Source organism: Ammospiza nelsoni, chromosome 9 (genome assembly GCF_027579445.1).
Source record: "Ammospiza nelsoni isolate bAmmNel1 chromosome 9, bAmmNel1.pri, whole genome shotgun sequence".
Classification (NCBI taxonomy): Eukaryota; Metazoa; Chordata; class Aves; order Passeriformes; family Passerellidae; genus Ammospiza; species Ammospiza nelsoni.
Genome location: NC_080641.1, coordinates 10,345,424 through 10,361,328, shown reverse-complemented (window position 1 = coordinate 10,361,328; position 15,905 = coordinate 10,345,424). Strand labels below are relative to the sequence as shown.

Genomic DNA, 15,905 nt, shown 5'->3' with positions numbered 1-15,905 from the left:
TGTTTTTTCCAGTGCTGATGTCACTGCAAAAATAATGATTCTTCAGGATATTCTGGTTTTGGGGACCTTAACTATTGGCCTTTGATTGCCTTCAAGGAGTTCTGTAATAGCTGACCTTCACTGTCATACAGAGGATTTGCTGGGAATTAGTATTTTGGGCTAGATTTGCTGTTTATTGCAGACAAGCTCTTTAGCCATGTTTTTACAACACTTGTTAAAAAATACACAGTGTTAATAAACTTTTTGTAACATACTTAAAATCTTGTGTGGTAAAGCCTTGTCTTTCCCTTGCCAAAAAAGACTTTAAAGCAAAGATGCTTTAAAGAAATTCAAAACAAAACCTGTTGCAGCAATCTACCATTATGTCGGCTGGGTGGAACTCAGTTTACATAATTTGTCAGGAAAATATTCCTGTTTGTGGTTGGTCTGGAGATGTGAAAGATGTCAGTGTGTGTGAAACTGCTCATCCAAATTTTTAGCCACTCTATGAGTATTCCAGCTGTTGTTTAGAGGCTTTTTTGTAAAGTGACTTCTAATGAGTTTTTATGCTGCACATGTCACATATCTAAAGAACTTGAGTTCTTTTTTCTGGGATTCCTACATGTAATACCCTCACTGGGATGATGGGTAAAACTGTGGCTTGGTTAGGGAGAGGGAAAACTTTTTGAGGAGTTGCATATAAGTTATGCTAAGCCAAGTCTTTGAAAGGGCAAAAGCATGTTAACTGTAGTTTCAAAAGTTGTAGAAAATACTACAGTATTGAAAGTTGTGTAGTTCCTACAATTGCTTTTTTTGTTTGAAATTGCTAAACTTTCTGTTCCTGCTAACATCATAAGTAACACCTGTTCAATATGGTGGAGAACATGCATGTCTTTGTTCTTTGCTGTGCTGTTTTTCTGGTTCCCTATAGCTAGACCTAAGTCAGCATTCTTCTCTTGATCACTGGGTGTTTGGAATTGGAAGAGAAGCAAAAGTGGTGCAGTTCTGCTCCTTGTTGCTGCTGGGAGGGCAGGGTGAAGCTTAACCTCCTCTTGTTCTGCTCACAGCAGATGTGGCTTGAGCTGTTCTTCCTTGGGCACTTTTCTCCCATAAATGACAGTCACAGATTTTTTTCCCCCTGTGCTGTGACTCACCAGAACTCTGACTCCTGAGCACAATACATCCCAGCACTCAGCCAGAGCAGTGTTTTTCAGGAAACTGGAATGGAAGTAGACCATGTGTAAAAGTGCATGCTCTTTATAAAATCTGAAAATATATTTTCCCTTTTTTGACACAGAAAATATAAAAATAGATAAGAAAAAAAGTCTAAGATTCAGCTCTTTATTCTCTAAGGAGTGAGGGAAGACGTTCTGAGTTAAGGTAGGTCATGCTGGCCTTACTTGGTGGATACCTACAATAGGTGTCCTTATGCTTGCAGGCTTGGAATGTTTCAGCTCTGTATTTTTATATGAACTTGTAATGTATAGGCTGAACAGTATTTTGCCCTTTCTCTTTGTTTCTAGATTTTTTTTTCTTGTGCAGTGATAGGAAGACTTTTTCTTGGTTGCTTTAATATTTATAATTTCATTGTTCATATTTTAATTTTATATTTATGTTTATATTCTTTATGTTTATATTTTGAAATGGTGTGGTTAATTTTACCTATTGCAGGTAGTTTCAGGGAAATAAGGTGAGAAGGGTCTGATTGTGGTTTAGTATCACTTTTGACTTCACTACCTATAGATATAAAGGATAACCAATGCCTCTAACATAAGTGATTGCTAAATAATGTTTTTATGTGGAGAGCATACACTTAATATGCAGTTTTTGGGAAATTAGCCTTCAGGTAATCTGTATCTTCACATGACCTTTGTGACACTCTGGGTAAGGCAAGTACCTGTATGAGGGAGAACCAGGGGCACAAATTAGGGAGGTAGAGGAAGCAGACTCTGGAAGATGAAAAACAGGGGAAGTCAAAGCTCTGGGGTGAGCCCTCTTCATTTGTTATCTGTATGCATAGATAACAGCCACTGCTGTTAAATCACAGATATATTAATTCATATACCAATGAAATCAGAGTTTGAGAAATACAGTAGTTCAATCTTAAGTGTTTTATTATTCGACAATATCTTTATATTATATTTATTAACATACTGTGTACAACAGTATCTTCCAAAAGATGGCAAATTCAAAACTAATAATTTGTTTATTTATTTTTCATTATTAGGTTCTGGTGGCAGGAAGAGAATACTGACCTGAGATGGAAGTCAAAACATCATTTAGCAAAGCCAGCAGGATTCCTGAGACTGTATCCACGTTAATTAATGAAGAATTTGTCTTGGTTCATCAGAAATCTGAGGACGCCTCTGGAAACGATGAAAAGCCACAGCTAAAGGTTTGCTCTGATTTTATTTCTAAATGTGTGGCAAGGTTTGTACTGATGGAAAGAGTGCATAATTGGTGTGTGATTAAGGAGAGTTTTAGACTGTAATTTTTGTCCTTGCTGACTACCAGTGAAATTAGCAGCTTGGATTAAACAAATCTGTCTAAAAGTGACAGTTCAGGTTTTCTTTTAATAACTTCTGTGGGAGTTAGCTTTGTTGTATTCTGTGGATCTATACATTGGTAAAGGACTTTACAAAGAATGAGATTTGGTTTAAAGCTTAATATTCTTTATTTAGGGATCACAGACTGTTATCTTAAAAGCATGTAATTAGACTATATAGGAATAGATTACACCATGTCTTGCACTTTAGTTTCTAATTTAGTTTTCCTGCTTAGTGCTACTTTAGGCACGAATAAGACCTTTTCTAAGAGATTTCTACCTCTAAATCGCAGAATATTTTAGCACTTGGGTGACAGCTGATTGGCTACTACAGCTTAAATGGCTAAATTTGTATTTTATCAATGTACTGGTTTTGCTCTGCTTGGAACAATAGGACTTTGTTCCCCCTGAAATGACAGTAAGTACCTAGTCTGTCTTTGCTGTACTGTTTGACAGTTATTTACAGCTGATAATTTCTGTCTGTATTAGACATTATCTGCTTCTTTAATCTAGAAAGAGGCTGTTGGGCTGGAGGCAGAATCCATGATGCAGCATTGGCTGTGGTTTTCTTTTGTCTGAAAAGCTGGTAGTTGTGAATGATTCTATTTTTCTTTTAGGGAGTGTGTACCTCCAATTTTTTTCCTTAGGCTTGCACTACTCTTGTGTGGGAAAATTGATGAAGCAACTGAAATGGGCTGGATATGACTAAGAAAGTAAAATTTTCTTTAAGACCAATTATAGCAAAGTATATTGATCTCTAGTCTGAATGGAGGCTCTAAATACACAAATCTGTTATTCTAAGAGAAGTCTGTAGATTTTTGGTGGATGGTTTTTGGCTTAGCTTTGAGAACATCTGCATTTTATGTAAGAGGATGTGACACTGGTTCGTATTTAATTCAATTTTATTGATTCTTGGTTTGTTGTCTTATTCAGCAAAGTTTCTTAATTTTTGCACTTAGTAAGAATATATACTTGAAAACTAATAGTGAAAGTAAAACTACAAGTACCTTCAAAAAATGTCATCTCTTTCTGCTTACAGGTATTTTCAGATGGAGATGAGGAGCTGGAGAAGGCAATGGAAGAGATCCTGCGGGATTCTGAGAAGGACCAGTATGTCACTGCACTCCCAGAAGGATTCAGTGATGGCAGTGGCCAGGCAGCTGCAGATGGGTCAGCAGGACAAACAAACCAGCCAGCTTTGCAGCTTGTTTTAGACCCTTCTGCTACAGGTATTGCCTGAGTGCTTTCTCCCTTCATCACACATGGCAGGATTTTTCTTGATGCAGTTTCAAGTTAACCCTAAAATGAATATAAAGCTTTCCAGAGCTTCATTCCAAAACTATGTTGAAGAATACCTGGGGGCCTCCTCTTATTTTTAGTTGAAGATTATAGATAAGAATAGATTATCATCAGATTGATACCTTGAGCTGCTCTGCTTTGGTTAAGATAATGTTCATTTTTCCTTCAGCCAAAGCTTAGTTGGGGCTGAGGATTGTATGAGTTGCTGAGTGGATGATAATTGAGGTGGATCTGCTGCTGCTGGAGCTCAAAAAATTTCAGGGCAATGTTCATGGATAGTGCTACCTGCAAATGAAATACACCCTGAGCAAACTGATTGAACTGGCCATCTCTGATGGTGTCACCAGGTAGCAGCAAGGCTGATTTAGGATTTGATATTTGCTAGGAGTGATTGTGGTACTTACCTGGTGTATAAAGTTTTCATTAAAAGGGGAGGACTGAAAGCTTTTAATGTAAACTATATTGTATATATTTTAAGTAAAATATATTGTAGCTTTTATAGATACATATAGAAAACATGCAGTATAAGAACACATGCATTCTGTTACATATAATGGGGTAAAATGCTGTGGTCATTTTTTGTTCTTTAACCTATAATTCTTTTTACCTCAATAGCATGCAGGGCACTTCTGTGGTTTTCTGTCAGCTAATTCCTATAGCATCTGTTGGAAATAAAAGAAATAGTTTATATGAAATGGAAACACCCTTCTCTTCATTACATATCTGTTGTATTTCTGAGAAACTTACCTTACTGTCTTCCTGTTTGACATTCTTCAGACAGAACTGAACCCTTAGCATGAATGAACAAAGAAATACTTGTAGATATGTTTCTCTTGCCCCACTCCAGTCCCAACAGGAATAATTCAGTTTTGCACCCTTCATGATTCTAAGTATTATGACAATATGTAGTAGTAAGGAATAGAAGTAACAGGGCATAGACTAGGTGATCTTCAAGGTCTATTCCAGCCCCTTCATGTTCTATGGTTCTGTGATTCTGTGACTGCTTACAAAGATTCAGAATGTCTGTGCTGTGTTTCTGTGGTGCTAAAGAGAATCAAAATGCAGTTTGTCCCCATGCCACCCTTGGAAACATAAATTAGATTAGAACAGACTTCACAGTAATATTAAGCTGTCAAATGGATTTCTTGCTATTGGAGCTGAACTGTCTGCTCTCATGTCCTTTCTTGGAAAATGTAGGGGATTTGGCTGTGGAACTCATTGGAAAGAAAAAATGTGTAGAAATAAGAGCAAATGGCTGAACAAGTGTTTTCTTCATTTTCAGAAATATCTGCACCAAGGCCATCTTCTCCAAGTGAACCCCTGGAAGAGGACAGTGTGTTGTTTAACAAACTGACTTACTTGGGTTGTACAAAGGTGTCAGCCCCACGGAATGAACCAGAAGCTCTGCATGCCATGGCAAACATGAAGTCCTCAAGTCAAACCCCTTTACCTGTAACACTCTATGTCCCAAACATTCCAGAAGGCTCTGTAAGGTAACACAAGAGTTTCATTTGTTGCTTAAGCAGACATATGAGAAGTGGTTTCTCACTTTGTTACTTGCACAGGGGAGTAGAACTGCTTGAATTTGTGCCTGAGGTTCTTGTTGAAGACACTTAATTTTGAGAAATTCCTCTGAGGCAGCAAAATGTGGGCTCAGATTTACCATGCAGTGCATGACTGGTGGTACCAGCTACCACACAGTGTCAGCAAAAATACCTCTTTCTACCTTAATATCTGTTCAAATATGACAATACGAGCTAGTGGAAAAGGAGAGCTGATAATACATGTGCTCTCCTGACCTCCCTAGTCTGTCAATGCCTCCAAGGTCCATAAGTTGCAGGAGTCCTTCTGGCCTTGGGTTTGCTGCAGGAGTGTCAGTTTAGACTCTCCCATCTATGTTTCAGAATTGAGGTGCCAGTCTCTGCTCCCAGCCATTGCTGTGCAGAAGCCAGCTCTGACCCATGTCTGCCTCATGATGGCAGTGCTCACAATCTCCAGATACTGGAAAAGATTTACTTTCCCCATGTGAGAAGGATCTTTTGATTAGTGATGAGGGAATCAAAGGTTCTTGATCAGGGTGCACTAATCATGCACCTGTAGCATGATTTTTGCGTCCAGAAGTAGGGAACATCTCCATATCCAAGATGTTTATTTTTGAGTTCTGATATCCAAGGTATCTGAAGGATATGATTGGATTTCCTTTTTTGCCTGATATGTGTTTATGTATTGACTATCGTCTTGTTGAGGAAGAGAAGAATCTGTATGATTTTCTTCCATTTTGTTCTTTGAACCCAATTTGAGTTTCATTTGGCATCAGAAGATATTTCATTTGTATATTTCTACAATGGAAACAGTCACCCTTAAACAACATGTAAGGTGTTCTATGCCTATTTTTTTGTATTCAGTGTGGCCATTCAGGAGGGTTGTTTTGCAAGTGAAACAGCAGGTTCCTTTGATCTTTAATTTCAGAGGAGATCAGTAAATGTGGGACTACCTGAGAACCTGCACAGATATGAAAAGTTGAATCCACATGTGACATATCAAAGCTTAGGTGATACTAGTGTTGGCTTTGAGGAGTATGTTCATACCTGGTGTCTGAATACTTGTCCTATGAGATTCTGGTTATCATGTCCCACCAAAATTACAGTGTACTGAATCCTCCCAGGGCTCTTCTTGCCTTTACATCAGTCCTCTATTTTTATTGTTACAGACTTGGGATTTTAGGTGACTAATGTTTATTGGTCCTTGATGTGAATGTGCACGTGGACAAGTAGTGAAAAGATAGAGGATAACATTTGTTGTTCTCTAAAAGTCACTATCCACCAGTCTGTTCTGAAACACCACTACTGCTTTTAAGTTTCTAAAATATTCCTTGGGTTTTGTGTTTGAGAGTATTTTAAAATTTTGGCTGAAGTCGTAGATCTGTGCTAAGTATTTTCCTGAACGTGGCAGCATTTGCTAAGCTGTGGTGGTGTTGTTTGCTAAGTCCTGTTGATTCTGAATTAATTTTCATAATGATGTTTTAAACAGATATTTAGATTCATTTAATGTTGCATTTTCTTTGTATACAAATCACATTTTTAGGATTTTCTCTGGTTTCTAAATTTCTAGTGTGTTTTTCACAAACAATGGTCATTGTTTACTGTCTGATCTAGAGGTACTGTATTTGTCTGTATTATGGCATATAAAAGAAATTGAGTCAATGTTACAACCAGGAGCATTTACACCTTTAATTTGTAAAGCGTAACATTCGTGTTCCTGCTGCCTATCTCTTCTACTTGAATATAGCAGTAATTAGGGTTTAGATTCTTATTTATCTAATTACAGGAAAGCCTTTTAGGTATGCCTGTGTTTTTACTGACCTTTTCCTTTGATCTGCCCTGTTCCTTTTCTTGCCAGAATAATTAATCAATTGAGCAATTTGGAGATAGCCTCGTTTCCCATCTATAAAGTGTTGTTTTGTGTGAGGGGACAAAATGGGACTTCAGAGAGTGACTGCTTTGCATTCACTGAGAGCAGCTGTGGGACAGAAGAGTTCCAAATCCATGTTTTCTCCTGTGAGATTAAAGAAGCTGTAAGTATTCTGTGGTATGCAGTGACTGGGAAAAGGGATACAGGTGTTTGAAGAGGTTATTCCCAATATGGAAATGATTTATAGTGCCTTGAAAAATGTGTTAGCACATATGAATGAATTTTGCAGAATGTGCAGCTAGTCATATATTAATTATTACCATTTTAATAACATAATATTACATATATTATACATATTAAATAAGAATATATTATAATTATGTAATGATAATAATAATACATATATTATAATTTTAAGTTTTTGCTTTTAGTATTTCAACAAAATTCCGAAGTGCACTGAAATGGGATGATTTGGAAAGCCTCATTTGGGGCTTTTGCAGGCCTCATTTGTGAATGTTTCATACTGGAATTGCATTGTATACCTTTGGAATTAGAAAGAACCATGTTACAGTACTCTGCCCTAGATGTTTTAGGAAGAACTATGTAATGGTCTGGGAGAAAAGGACTTTTTAAGGTGGAAAAAGAAAAAATCTCCTTGGGTTTTAACATCTGCCAGAGCAGGTTGTATGTTTTGTTAAAAACAGAACTTGAAAAGTAAATTATGCAGGTCCTCTAATGAGCTGCATTCCAAATCTCTAATCTAATTTATATTAACTCGCTGAGCATGACATGAGCAGGGAATGTATCAGGAATGGAAATAGGAGAGGTTGTTACTGAAATGGCTGCGTTATTGAACACGTGATGTTGAGTGCTTTGTGGTACATGAGGCATGATTTGTATTGAGTATAAGAGGCAAGTGATTTTTGGCCTTCAAAAACCTCACAATGCCTAATGAAAAACACCCTCATTTTTGGTCAGAATATTAATGATTTTGCTTTTCTGCAGGTCAGCCGAATTTTGTATAGTTTCTCCACAGCGTTCAAGCGTTCTTCCAAACAAGCATCTGATCACGTGAAGGACTTTGTTCTTCCCACACCAGACAGTGATGTGTACACTTTCAGTGTCTCCTTAGAAGTCAAAGAAGATGATGGGAAAGGAAATTTTAGGTAATCAGAATGGAAAGGGAAAAGCAGAAATCTCTTTGGGAAAAGCACACAGCTACTGTGTTGCAACAAAATTCATTCGACCTCTTTTCATGAGCAGAAATGCTCTAAATAGGAAGCTGCTGTTTTGATGTTACAATTTTCTTCTTTGTGTTTTTTTTTCTGTAAAAAGATAAAAATTCAGGATACCTTCTGCAAGTGTATTTCTTTTCACTGCATTGTTTCTTTTAGGGATGCTCAATGGATGCCTATGTAAATGGAAAAGATAGTAAGAAGTCTTTTAAAAACTTTAATCAAATTAAGTTTCTTGAATATATAGAGTCTAGTGGTTTCTTTTGATTTTTTTTTAAATCTAATGAGTTTTGAATTAATTTAAAATTTAGAAAGCATAAACTCTTTTTTTGTATTTAACAATTCATGTTCTATACCTGCTGAAGGATGTTTCTATTCTTTTAGCCCTGTGCCAAAGGATAGAGATAAATTGTACTTCAAGCTTAAACAGGGAATTGAGAAAAAAGTGGTGATCACAGTTCAGCAACTTTCCAACAAAGAACTGGCCATTGAAAGGTAAAAATCTTACAAAAATGATGAAAGTTATATTTTTGAAAGAATGGTATTTAATGTTGTTTTCTCTGACTTGTCAAGTTATGTGATAGAAAAAAATGTACCAATAACACCAAGTATGATTGCACAACAGAATTAATTCCAGCAGATGGCAATCTTAGCAAAAGAGTAACAATGGGAGAATTTGGTGGTAGTGAAAAGGAAATTCAGGAAAACAGGAGAATTAAGAAAACCTGCCCCCTAACCCTCCCAAAACCTGATCTCTTGATTTAGTTTCCAGCTTTTTCTTCAGAATGGAATCTTAAGTTTTAGACAACGATTATATAGTAAAAAATTTTGTCATTGTTTTAGGTTTTTGCTACTCATTGACTTAAAAAAAAATTATCTATTTTCAGTGTAGTTTTAATTTAAACAGTTTTGCCTTCAGGATTCAGTTAATGAGGCATTTATGAATAGCATTTGATTATTGTTTTTCTCCCCAATGTAAAACTATCTTTCTTAGAAATTAGCTTTTATTTTGGTGATGTTTAGAATATTCATTTGGGGATGTTATTTTTATCCCCACAAGCTTTGCCGTGTAAAAGTTATTTAATTGAAATGACATACACAGGCTTGTAAAGTCATTTTATCTACTTATCCCTGATAAGATTAAAATTCAAAACTGATGAAAGATGAATGCAGGTTACATCAAACTGAGCTTCTGAGCAATTTAATGTGTCTTCAAAAGTATTTCTAAGAGGAAGTTACAATGCAAAAAAATATTTCTGAAAAAATTTGGTCCCTGGTCTACAGATTTCAAAAATCTTTTGTCATGGTTTCAGGAGATCAAACTTGGTTGTTGCTGAGGGAAAGTGCTCCCTCCTGGTGTTCAGACAGAGGCTGGGTTGAGTCAGGGTGATGCAGCAAGTTACTCTCATACATTACTTTGGCCCTTCCTGCTCTTGTGCCCTGTTTGACCTGGGTTTTGCCAGTTTTTATTTGGCTCGAAGCAGCTGAAGAGATGGTTTTCATTTCTGAGTCATGTGTGGCACTTCATGGCTTCAGTCCCACCATGGGGAGTGTCAAGTCTCAGTTGTTTATAGGATTCAGGAAGAAAATTCTGGTTAATGGTCAAGAGCTTTAGGGAAGCTGTTGTTAAGAGTGAAATAGCCTTTCATTCTCAGAGATGGAAGGATTCACACTCTTCTCAATACAGTGGTGTTTACATATAGTTTGCTACCAGTCATACAGGAGAGTGAATCCTGAGTTATGTAGGTATACCTCAGGTTAAAGTCTAGGCTGGTATCCTTAGAACTGCAAAATATTACAAAGTATTGGTTGGTTTCTCATTAGTAGTGGAAACTCTTTAAGATCACAGAATACCAGAATGGTCTGGGTTGGAAGGGACCTTAAAGACCACCCTGTTCTGTCAAGGGCAGGGCTACCTTCCACTAGACCAGGTTGCTTCAAGCCCTGTCCAGCCTGGCCTTGAACACTTCCAGGGATGGAGTAACCACAGCTTCTCTGGGCAGCCTGTGCCAGGGCCTCACCACCCTTAAAGGGAAGGGAAGAATTTATTCCCAATATCTGATGTAATCCTGCCTTCTGACAGTGTGAAGCCATTCCCCCTTGTCCTGTCACAGTGTTAACTTAATACTATCAGTTTTATCTATGGGTAGCATTTATATTTTTATAAATTGAAATTTATGTTGTGAATTACAGTTCTTATAAATTTTTCTGCTGGTCTAGAAAGTAATGGAGTATGTGCAGTTGCACAGAGCTGCATCTGTAAGTGCAGAAATCCAGCAAATCTGAAGTGAGACTGAGGCCTACAACCTGTGCAGGTCATTTTAAATCCTGGGTGTGTGTTTGAGCCCACTCGTGTCAGAGGCTGAATGTGCTGACAACTGTTTCTGTAAAATCCATCTTCTGCAAGTCAAGGTCCTGACCTGGTTTGAACTGACTTTCCTCCTTGAAGTAAGAGAGAAGAGAAGCCCTGACGCTTCTGCAGCAGGATGCTGCTAGGTATCATAAGTCTGCTCCTGTGAGAGGCAGGGGTTACTTATTCCTGACTCCCATTCTTTTGGAAACATACTGTCCAAAAATATTGTCTGTCACACATCAGAACTTGTGTACATTTGAGTGATGCACAGCAGGAGCAGCATCTGGGAGCTGTTGTCTTTGAAAGGCACAAATATTTGACCTGCCTCTGCATCTTGACCTTATATTTCTCTGTAGCAGCTGTAGCAGGAGCTGGTGAACCCCCTACTCCTATGAGTTGTAGCTCTCTCAGAGCTATTTCTGCCCCAGAAACAAGAAGTAGTAGGTATGCTGTTAGCTTCTGCTGTTAGCTGAATTAGTCTCTCGGAAAATCTGGTTTGTGTGGCTAAATCCAAATCCTGGATCTGAGCTGCCTGGACTGCTTACATGGCACTGCATTATGGATATAGATACATCAAAATAATTCTCTAGTGCTTTATTTACCACTTAGATTTTTGTGATTCAAGTAGTGAATGAGTATGGAAAATGGAAAATACTCTTGTGGATGTTAAGTGTAATGAGGTGAAAAATGAAAACCCTATACCCCTAAAGTAACAGAAGAAAACTAGGTGGGGTAGTGATTGCATATCTTGAAACTTTTACAGTTAATAGGATTATTAAAATTTTAATTGCTGGTGTCCATATGTCCAAACAATATTATTCAGCATATTGCTTAGCAGTTTGGTTATCAGAGAACCAAACAGAAGAAAAATTCTTCCAACAAAACTCTCTGAATTACAAGCCAAATTTTCCATGGTATTTCAAATAGCAATTACTTTCAATTATTTCTTTTTCATTTGAGATCTAAGGTTCTTCAAAATCTATGCAAGACAGCTTGCTGTTTGTTGCACATACATAATTCTGTTTGGTGTTTTTATTCATAATGGAGTATGTTCAGAGGAGAGAAATATATCGATGATTTGCAGAGACCTCAAGCCTGGATTTTTGCCTTCAGTAGTCAGGAAGTTTGAATATCTGAATGTCTGAGGAAATTTTTTGACATTGGGTTTTTTTCCCTTTTAAAAATATCAGTAACATTTTCTTTTAAAATGATTTTACTGGAATTCAAGGCCCTGTATATCACACAAGTTCAGATTTAAAAAAATGAAGAATGAAGTCTTAAAATTGAGCAAATGGTTGCTTCTTGTTTTCTTTGAGGGTCTGTGATGCTATGTGATTTTTTTTTCAACAGTGCTATTGTAAATTATAGAATTAATTAATTTGTATTTTTTTCCTGTGGTTATGTGTGAGCAATTTTTAAAATGAACTGGAGAGAGAGTGAATTTTTTCCTGCCAGTTTCCATCACTAATGTGTAGGAATTGTTGGTATGTTTGAACTCATTTTTTTAAATGGTCTTTAGAAACAGTTGAGTTTTCACTCAAGGCCAAATGCTAGTTTCTGCCATCTTGATTCTGGAAAATAATTTCATTGTCTTTTCTGTAACATGTGTTGTGTTGTTTCCCGAGCGTTGCCATAACAATAACAAACAATTCTCTGAAAGGTACTCTTAAAATTAGAAGCAGTAGGTGGCTGTCCATTATGTTCAAGCAAACCTTCTTGTATTGTGGAAAGCTAATATGTCCTTTTCCTTTGTTTTTTTTTGTTTTAAATAAACTTCACAGGTGCTTTGGGATGTTGCTAAGCCCTGGACGAAATGTGAAGAACAGTGACATGCATTTACTAGACATGGTAATACTCTAATAACCTGTTAAATAAGATAAGGTGATTGGAAAAAAAGAAAAAGAAAACCCAGCAAAATGAGCTTTTAATATCTTTTGCTTTATTTGTTTCTTAAATCTTGGGATATGATATCTACAGTCATAAGATGGACAAAACATTTCAATGCTTGTCAAAACCTGTGGCACCTGGCCTTTGTTCAATTAGTAAAGCAGAGATTAGGTTGTTACAAATAACTGAGCTTTTTGTATTGTGTTAGGCATGTTCCCTAAAAATCTAGAGCAAATAACTGCTTTCATATTTGGCTGCCAGGGAAGTGCTGTTATTTTTCCAAGAGGCTAAAAACTTTGTCTTTTCCTTCATTTGATTTTAAATTCTTGCCCAGAGTTTGAAGTATTCCCTTGTCTTCTACAATATTCTATTTCTTAGAGTTGCTTCTGAGAGAACTGCAAAACAATGTGATCATTTCTGTAATAATGCCAATTTACTTTCTCTCTGTGGATAATACAGCCATTTTCAAGTTATGAAGTGCTAGAGTGACCTGGTTTAGGGCAAATTTGAGAGTGTTAAACCCGTAAGACCTGTTGTGGTTTTACAGTTGTCCCAGTTTTGCCTAGTTCATTTCTCAGTTCATACTGCTGGTTCTATTTATCAGTATTTAGTTCTCTTGTCAGATTCATTTATTTGCCTTATTGTATTTACCAGCTCTTTTTTTTTCTCCTGGTTTTAGTTGCTGAAATGAGTTCTGATTTTCCCTTTTTTATTTGATTATAAACCGAATAAATAAGAATGAGTTATGGAGTGTTGTTGTTCCTATAAATCTATACAACATTTTTTTACTGTATTTGAATTCCTGTCTTTACTCCACCTTGAATTCTGTTTACATTCACATTCCAAGTACATATAACTGCTGGATTTAATGAGTAGTTGGTTTGTTTCTTGACTGTAGCACAGAAATAGACATTTGTGATTTCCTTTCAACCTCCTTTCTCCATATTTAAATCTGGATAATTCAGTCACTCATATCCCTAATTGAATTGCAGAGAGGGAACATCAGTCTCCTTTTATCTATAAAGGCTACCAAACAGGCCTGTGTGATCCATAGGGACTGTTCCTGAGAACTTCAGGAAGCATCTTCTTGCCTCATACTAGTAATAGTTCATTCCATTAATTAATTTTCTGTAGGTTCCTAGAAGTGTGTCTCATCCCCATGTCCCTCCCTTTGATCTCAAACCACGCTGTAATACAATCCTGTGTGATTTTATTTTTAGGAATCCATGGGAAAGAGTTCTGATGGGAAGGCTTATGTCATTACTGGAATGTGGAATCCTAATGCACCCATGTTTCTAGTACTTAATGAGGAAACTCCAAAAGGTAGTGGAACCTAACCTGTGTGTTTGTTTTACCCAGCAGGGGTTTGGTGTATGCGCTTTCTCTTGGCAATCATGGTGCATTTCTAAATCCATGAAACATTATTTTCCAAGAGTCCATTGCTAGGAATTTTTCTGTATAAACATGCCCAACACAGAGTTGTGAATAACTGTTTATAGGACAGTGTGTGGTACTGATTTGGAGATGTTACATTAGTGTTTGGGGCTGATGTGCCTGTCCCTGGTTGTTGGGGTTTTGGTTCTAAGCATTTGCAAATTGTACTCAGCAAAGCAGTATGAATAGCAAGCATTGGGATTCTCCATCTTCTAGTTGTGAGCTGATTACAGATTTCATCCCCTGCATCTTGGGGCAGCTGGCAATGATGCATTCAAGTGCTTGATTATATAGCAGAGTTTCTTATTGCTGGAATTTGTATTCTCTGATGGGATTAAAAAACTTGGAATGTAAGTCTGGAATTTGTTTCCTGTCCTGATGCAGAACTCAGGTCATTTGCTTAAAGGCATATCCAAGTACCTACAGCCAGTGTCACTGTTCCTGCTGGTGGATTTTCACACCACATTATTTCCAGTAGCTTGTAACAGAACTCCTTACACTTCATAGTGTGACCTTATCCTCTGCATGCTCCTTTTGTTTCATGGGTATTGTGTACTTTAATGGTGTTTTTTTTGCATGATGTCTTGCTCCTGTCTTTAAAACAAGGACGTAATATCTTTGTTTTTGAAGTTATCAGATGGTTAATGCACACTTTCATTCTGTGCAACAGGCATGGAGGATGTAGAACTCAGACAAATAAAACAGGTGCAATAGAATCATTAATGGAAGGATTTTTAATTTGAAACAGCAGTTTAGATTTGAGCTGTGACCAGTTGTTCTCATGTTTGTGTTTCAGATAAGCGTGTGTTCATGACTGTGGCTGTGGACATGGTTGTCACTGAGGTGGTGGAGCCAGTCAGGTTCCTGCTGGAGACCGTGGTGCGTGTGTACCCTGCCAACGAACGCTTCTGGTACTTCAGCAGGAAAACCTTCACAGAAACTTTCTATATGAAGCTAAAACAGGTAATGCCTTTGGTTTTTTTAATGTAGAGCATTTGTCTCATGTCACTGACATATCTTCTGAAAAATACCTTTGCCAGGGTTTTTCTCCTGACAAGCTGAGAGGCCTCAGACACAAAATGTAAACAATAATTATTCCACTGCTGTGGAATGTTGCAGGTAGATCTTTGATTGGTCTCCTGTGAATTATTTCTACTTGATGACCAATCAGAGTCCAGCTGTGTCAGACTCTGGTCAGTCACAGATTTTATTATCATTCTTTTCTAGCCTTCTGATGTCTCCTTTCTCTTTCTTTAGTGTAGTTTTAGTATATAATTTTCTTTTAATATAATATATATCATAAAATAATAAATCAGCCTTCTAAAACATGGAGTCAAGATTCTCATCTCTTCCCTTGTCCTGGGGACCCTCAAACACCACCACCACAATCTCATATGTCCTAATTTGGCCTTTATAATATGGCACCTGCTCCTTAGCAGCTTGTTTCTTTGAACTGTTTATTTCAGGGATGCTCTAATGCATAAGGATTAAGTAGCATGTGTATGGTTTCAGTGTCATGGTTTAACCCCAACTAGCAAGGCCCACACAACCACTCGCTCACTCCCCCGTGGTGGGATGAAGGAGAGAATCAGCAGAGTAGAAGTGAGAAAACTCGTGGGTTTAGATGGAGACAGTTCAGTGGGGAAAGCAAAAGCCATGTGCTCAAGCAAAGCAAAACAGGGAATTCATTCACCACTTCCCATGGGCGGGCAGGTGCTCAGCCATCCCCTGGGGAAAAGTGTAACATTGGCTTGGGAAGACA

At 37.3% G+C, this 15,905-nt stretch overlaps 1 protein-coding gene across 4 annotated transcripts in view; it reads left to right on the top strand.

Moving 5' to 3' along the window:
* The window catches only part of RABGAP1L (RAB GTPase activating protein 1 like), a 229,924-nt gene that overhangs the window by 16,953 nt on the left and 197,066 nt on the right, over nt 1-15,905 (top strand). For all 4 annotated transcript variants that reach the window (XR_009418983.1, XM_059478392.1, XM_059478391.1 and 1 more), the window contains exons 2-10: nt 2,207-2,374; nt 3,564-3,753; nt 5,106-5,316; nt 7,223-7,397; nt 8,240-8,400; nt 8,854-8,964; nt 12,604-12,670; nt 13,930-14,032; nt 14,940-15,106. Coding sequence is in view for 3 of the 4 variants with exons in the window: in XM_059478392.1 (XP_059334375.1) it covers nt 2,240-2,374; nt 3,564-3,753; nt 5,106-5,316; nt 7,223-7,397; nt 8,240-8,400; nt 8,854-8,964; nt 12,604-12,670; nt 13,930-14,032; nt 14,940-15,106 (1,320 nt within the window). In the remaining variant the exon portion in view is untranslated. The remainder of the gene's footprint in view (nt 1-2,206; nt 2,375-3,563; nt 3,754-5,105; nt 5,317-7,222; nt 7,398-8,239; nt 8,401-8,853; nt 8,965-12,603; nt 12,671-13,929; nt 14,033-14,939; nt 15,107-15,905) is intronic.